General features: G+C 44.8%; 1 protein-coding gene and 1 long non-coding RNA gene across 3 annotated transcripts in view; one reads left to right on the forward strand and one right to left on the reverse strand.

Annotated features, from left to right (window-relative positions):
- Positions 1 to 1,495: 1,495 nt before the first annotated feature.
- LOC138152595 (uncharacterized) lies at positions 1,496 to 5,496 on the reverse strand. Of its 2 annotated transcripts, none has more exons than XR_011166141.1 (2): positions 5,359 to 5,496; positions 1,496 to 3,262 (listed from the first exon to the last, which is right to left on the reverse strand). It is a non-coding gene; the product is annotated as an uncharacterized lncRNA (long non-coding RNA). The 2 variants fall into 2 exon arrangements; XR_011166140.1 differs by lacking the exon at positions 5,359 to 5,496 and adding an exon at positions 4,402 to 4,539.
- Positions 5,411 to 6,781, forward strand: part of FAM20A (FAM20A golgi associated secretory pathway pseudokinase) — a 65,680-nt gene continuing 64,309 nt past the window's right edge. The window contains exon 1 of the mRNA XM_069076555.1: positions 5,411 to 5,841. Within this exon, the coding sequence (XP_068932656.1) occupies positions 5,411 to 5,841 (431 nt within the window). The remainder of the gene's footprint in view (positions 5,842 to 6,781) is intronic.

The following is a 6,781-nucleotide window of genomic DNA, read 5'->3' on the forward strand; positions in this document are numbered from 1 at the left end:
GTGCCTCCTAGCTGCCCCAGGTCTATTATTTCTACACAATTAATTCCCAGATTATATGATGTGTGTGTGTATATATACACATACACACATAATATATATACACAAGTGTGTTATATGCACATACATGTGCATATATACAGATATGTGTATTGATGTGTGTGCATACACACATATGTGTGCATTATATACATATATACGTGCACATGTATGTATGTATCTACAACCCTAGTATCTCTTGAACTCCAGTCCTACATCACCAGCTGTCTATTAAATAATACTAATAAAAATCCATCCCTCCATTTAGCTGCTAAAGTCATTTTGTTATACACAGGTATTTTTAAAAATCACATCATACGATTTAGATCTGGAAAGATTATTGTCAAGATCAAAAGAGATAGCATAAAGTACTTTGCAAACTAAAGCACTAAATGCCTATTATACTATTTATTTTCTTTCAGACCATTTGTCCAACCTCTCATTTTATAGTGAGGAAAGAGAGGCCCAGAAAAGTTAAGTGACTTGCCCAAAATCACTCAGGAAGCCAGAAACAGAACAAGAATCTAAGTCTAGGTCCCCTGAGTCTAAATCTAGTGACCTCTCCAATACACCAGTTATCCAGTCTAGGACTTAAGTGTTCAGGTTATTTCTGCAGTATAGTATGGAGTCATAAATTCTTAAGTCAGGGGTTTATAAGTAGATGACTATCTACATTTGTCTTTCTTATGAACACATAATTGTCCAGGTTTCTGTCAAATCTTAGCATCATGTAGCCAAACAGTGGTATTTGCTCTGTTCCTCTTTGGCTTCTTCAACACTTTGTGACAAGTTAGGTACCAAGTTCATTTGAACTGGAGGCAGACAAGTAGCATAGAAACAGCCTTGGATTTGGAGTCTGAGGAAATGGTTTTTCCTTCTTACTGTGAACATTCAATCTCTCTGTGCCTCAGTTTCCTCATATGTAAAATAAGCCAGTTGGACTATATCAGATAATCTCACAGTTTGAGAATTGGAAAGGACCTCAGCAACTATCAAGGCCAACTTGTATATGAAAAGAATCCCCACTACCACATTTCCCACAAGTAGTCATCCAGTCTTGTCCTAAAGACCTCTAAAGAGGAAATCCAACTACCACTTGGGTCAGTCCAATCTACTTTTAGCTAGCTCTAATTGGTTAGAAATTGTTTTTGATGTCAGGCCTAAATTGGTTTCTCTGCAACTTTTACCTTAATGCTCTCAGTTGTACCTCCCCCTCCCCACCCTAACCCTGGGAAGCAGAACAGAACATGGTAGCTTTTCAAATATTTGAAGATAGCTACAATGTCCTCCCTCCCCTCACCCAAATCTTATTTTCTTCAGGTTCAATATACTTAGTTTATTCATTAAGTCAATGAGCATTTGTTAAGCATCTCTTATGTGACAGTGTAAAGCCAAGCACCAGCAGCTTTCCAGAAGAATGCTACTGTGAATGGCTTTTCAAGATTCTGATTACACAGTATAGTGAACACTCTATTTATTCAATAACAAATCAGAGCAAAACATTCACAGAAAATCAAGGTAAAGCATTCAGAATATTACAACTTATCACAGGAAATCAAAATACAGCATTCACAACAACTTATCACAGAAAATGGCCACATAGTTTTCACCACAGTGGTCACATGGTTTTCAACAAAGAACAATCATTTAGTCAATCAATCATTCAATCATCCTTAAGGAGCCTCCTTAAGGGATACAAAAGACAAAAGTCAAAATACTCCACCCCTGAATAATACATTCATTTAGTCAATCACAGAGTCCTTAATTCAATCACAAGGAACAATCACAAATAAATTACAATTCTATCAGTCATTATTCAACAGAAAATAACACAATTCAGCAGACAGGGCTTCCAACTGTCTGACCACTACTTCCATACCTAGTTAGTTACCATAGAGGGAAGCACCAACATCTGGGTTTTCAAAGCTGGAGGACTCAAAAGGCTGACCAGAGTCTCATCTGGTCAAATCACATAACTCTTCCCAAAGTGAGTCCCAAAGCAAAACCTCACATCAGGATCAGTCACTACTCAGTATTCATGGAGAGGTATTTTCATCTTGACTTGGGACAAGTTCTCAGATTCCCTGGATCCCCTTCCATGGTCCCAGATCCAACCTGGATTCACCAAACTGTCACCTGGGCTCCAAAGCAGACAGCTCCTGGATCCTTGTCCAGCTCTCCATGCACTTCCTCTTCCACACTGAAGCTCAGTGTCCAGTCTACCTTAAATCCTTCACAGTCTCTGTTCCTGGGAAGGCAAGGCTTAACAAAGCCACAAACAAAGTACTGACACCACAGTCATGCTTCCTCCAGGCAGCTCCGGCTTCTGCCTCCATGTGGCTTGCTCCAAGAAATTCTGTCTCAGTTCTCAATTCTCAGTTCTCTCCAGCAGCTGCTCTGCCTCCAGATGCTTGTCCCAAGAAATTCTGACTTTCCCAGATGTCTATAGGACAGGGTCTTTCCTTATATACAGTATTGCTTCTCCCTATTCAGCCCCTTCCTGTTACATCAGCAACAAGAGTTCATACAATCTGTTTCTTTAACAGAGGCTTAATTTGAAACTAGGTGCTAAGTATCTCTCAGTTTAGCAATACAAAAGGAACTTCAAATTTCATTACTATTACACACAGGTACTGAGCTAAGTGTTAGGGATACAAAGAATGGCAAAAGATAGTCCTTGTTTTCGAGGAGTTCACAAACTAAAGAGGGAGACAATACAAACAGCATTCCCCTCATCTGCTAATTCAGTAAACTAAATAAAATGATTCATCATTTCTTGATGGAGTTATCCAGACTCTGCAATTGCCACTTACCTTTCTAGATAGTTTGCCAATCATCTTTCTAATAATCCATTCTAGAATTTTTTAGGAATTTTTAAAGTCAGGTTAACTGACCAATAAGTTTGCAAACTCCATTCCCTTTTTTTTTAATTGGGATATTTGTCCATCCCTCATCTTGTGTTACTCTCCTGTTTTCCATGCTCTCTCAAATATCTCTGACATAAGCTAATCAATCATATCTGCCAATTATTTCAAGTCCTAAGAGTGTATGTAGTTCATCTGAACCAGATGATTCAAATTGACTTAGGTCCTCTCTTATCGTCTCCTTATTCATCTTGGGTATCGACTCCTCATTGTCATTTTTGGTCCTCTCCTTTGTAGAGAAAAAAGGTTTCTTCTTCTGTTGTCAACATCCTTCTGTTGTCAGTTACCATCACGCCATCCACCTCAAGAAAAGTCAACAAAACTTATGTGTTTATATGCCAGGCACTCTTAAGTTCTGAAAACAGAAAGTAAAAGCTGACCATTCTGGTCCTCAATAAACCTCACTTACTAGTGGAGAAAATAATGTAAAAAAAAAATATACATATAAGATGTGTACAATTCAAATGGAGGATAATCTCGAAGGATGGAGGGGGAATAGCCAGGAAAGGTCTTCTGTGGAGAGTAGGAGCTGGTCTGAGGCTTGAAGGAAGCCAGGGTAACCAGAAAGGAGAGCATTCCAGGGATGGAATTTACATTTCCAGTGAAAAGCCACAAAGTAGTATGAGGGAATATAGTTTCCAAGTAATAGCAAGAAACTTGGTGTTGCTGGATTGTAGAGTAAATGGAGGAGAGAAAGTGTAAAAAGACTGGAAAGGCAAGAAGGAGCCAAGTTGTGAAGGATCTTAGGACCAAACAGAGCGTTTTATATTTGATCTTGTAATTGGAAGCCAACGGAATTTTTTTTTGAATGGTGAGATGACTTGGTCAAACCTGTGCTTTAGGAAAATCACTTTGGCAGCTGAACAGAGGATAGATTGGAGTGGGGAGAGATTTAAGGCAAGGAGACCACCCAGAAGGCAATTGCAATAGTCCTGGAGTGATGATTATATGCACCAGGGTGGTGGCTGTATGGCAGCAGAGAAGAGGACATAAATGAAAAGGCCTGGCAACAGATCGGATAAATGAGGTGAGTAAGAATGACACCAAGGATTAAAGCCTGGGTGACTGGGAGGAGTTTGACAATAATAGGGAAGTTCAGAAGAGGGGAGAATTTAGGGGGAAAGATGATGCATTTCTATCCCTACATTTATCCTCCTTTTTTTCTCCCAAAGTAGTTCACTCCCCGCCCCCAGAAAATCCCACATCTTTTCAGCCCCAAATTTATGAAGATTTTCTGAAAGGAGCCCCACTCCATTCTCCACTTCTAGGAGAAACTGGCACAGATGGGATAAGACCCAAAACAAACTGGAAAATATTAAGATTACAGTTAAAACTGGTGCCTTGGGGAAAGATGAACAAGTCATGATATATTTAAGATCCCATAGCATACCCAACACATAACTGGGTGTTCTGCATTGTGAAAATCAAAAAGATTCCTTACCTGAAAGTTTACTGGAGACTGGTCATAACCTGAGTTGTGGATTTTTATTCTTTTTCTTTTTTTTTTAACAAATAAAAATAAGGAATCCTTCTTTTCCTGCCAAACTATCTCCTCCAACATACTGAGCCCCAGTTACAAAGTTCAGAGAAAGAGTGAGGGGCCAAAGAGTGGGAGAAAGTTTAATGACGTGGAGAGCCCAAAAGTGGAAGGATAGAACTGGTCAGCGAAATCAAGAACTGGCTGGAAAAATGCGGTAAGGGCAGGTGCCAGCTAAGAGTGGGTGGAGGGCTGGGCTCTGAGCCAGAGCCTAGGGGAAGGCAGTGCGTTACCTCTGCCTCTGGTAGTGCAAGCAGGCTGGCAGAACTAGTCCGGAGAAGCCCATCCCGCCTGCTGACCCCACTACTACCATCCACTCTCGCGCTTCCCCCTCGCTTTGCCAATCTGCGGCACGGATAACCGCAGGCGGAGGGAACCGCAAAAGCAGCAGCATCCTCTGTAGACGAACCTCAGGCAACGCAGCAGCCGTTTCTTTCCTTGAGTGCCGGAGCTGGCGGACTGACCCACTTTTCTTCTTTACCACTGCGCCCCCCAACTCACCCCACCCCACTTAGTAGCCACTACTAGCCTGGGGCTCTGGGGCACCGCACGTCTGCGCTTTGCTAGTGGGGCTTCACCTACCCTGGGAGGGTGTCCTGGCTGCAGCAAGGCTCAGATCAGACATTCACCCGCTCTACCTCCCCTGACTCCACACTTGCTTAGTGGAGTTTGTCCGCGACCCCCGAAGAGTAGGTGGGTGGCTGCCACTGGCAGACTGGTCAGCAGCCTACCGCCCCAGCCAGCCCCGAGCCTGCTCCCTGGACTCCCTCAACCTTGACACTCTCATGCTGCTGCCCTTCCGAGACCAGTGACCCGAGCCCTCCTTCACCATTCCTCCAAAGGTAGGGTGAGCCCACCTACCCCAGCTTCATTTTGGCCCCCTCGGCCCCACAGCCACGACCCAGGCTCCGCCATGCTGGGGCTCCGCCGGGACCGGCTGCTGACCCTGCTGCTGCTAGGGGCGCTGCTCTCCGCGGACCTCTACTTCCACCTCTGGCCCCAAGTGCGACTCCAGCTGCGGCCACGGAGAGGTCGAGGGGACTGTTCTTGCCCAGATTCAGCAGGAGACCCCTCCGCCCCGCCCCCGAACTCCGCGGCCGCCACAGCCTCCCTCCCCAGCAAAGCTGCACCCAACTTTTCCCAAATCCAGCCGCGAGAACGGAGCTATGAGCAGGGCGGCCACAGCGTTGGCCTCCAGGACCTCCCCTCCAAGCTGCAAAGCCTCTTTGCCCACCCTCTATACAGCGCCCTCGAGGAGCGGTCACTGCAGGGACCCGAGGACACTCTGCTGTCCAGCCGGGAAGCGCTACGCTACTACCTAAGAAAGGTGGCCCGTTGGAACAGGTGAGATGGCCCCCATTGCTCCACCAGGCGGCGTCACCACCAGTTCCCCTATACCCAGTCTTCTATGTACCTTGGGACTGGCCTCTCCTACCCCTGCGCCAGCTCAGGCTGGTGGCTGACCAAAGCTATCCTACCTCTTTGGGCACTGTGCCCGAATGCCCATCCTACACACACGCATACACGCACACGCACATACGCGTGCACGCGCGCCCGGGACCTCTAGTGTAGATGACCCCCAGTGCCCATCCTGCACACACCACACGCCTAAGACCTGGAGTCAGCTAATGTTAGTGACTCTCAAAGGTCAATTTCAGAGAAGGCTCAAAGACACAGGAAAAGTTTATATATTTGACACACTTTAAAAGCTGGTTCTCCTCTCTATCCTGAGCTCTTTCCTCATTTTTTTGTTCTTGCCTCACTCTCTTGCTTTGGGTCCCTGACCCACTTTTTCTTTCTCCTTTCCTGGTTCTGAGGGGAAGTCTCTGCTCCCCCGTAGTTTTTTCCCACTTGGAGCTCACCGCGAGAGCAACCATGTGAGGGCATTTTTGGCCTTGGGGCAAACTCAAGTGGTTCTGGAAGTATTCCGAGATCCAGCCGATTCACACACACCCTTTTTTTCTCTCTTTCTCCTCTTCCTGGCCATTGTCAGAGGGAGGAAATAGAATGTTAGTGAAGGCAGGGAGCATGTAATAGTCAAATATTATTTTGTTGTTAGGGTTACAGAGGAGAATTTGAGGGTGGCTATGGAGTCTTTCTGTGTTGACTCATTTATAGAAATTTTATCCCCTACACATTTGAAAACTTTTGTTTTTAACATGAAAGCAGATCAGCTTGGGAGTTTTTAAAGCTCAAAGAAAATGGGACAAAACAGATCAAGTGAAATTAAACGTTCCAGGAAGGAAGGAAGGAAGGAAGGAAGGAAGGAAGGAAGGAAGGAAGG

This window comes from Petaurus breviceps, unplaced genomic scaffold (assembly GCF_028583685.1).
Source record: "Petaurus breviceps papuanus isolate PSGF00001 unplaced genomic scaffold, PetGlider_PUasm1.0 90925, whole genome shotgun sequence".
NCBI lineage: Eukaryota > Metazoa > Chordata > Mammalia > Diprotodontia > Petauridae > Petaurus > Petaurus breviceps.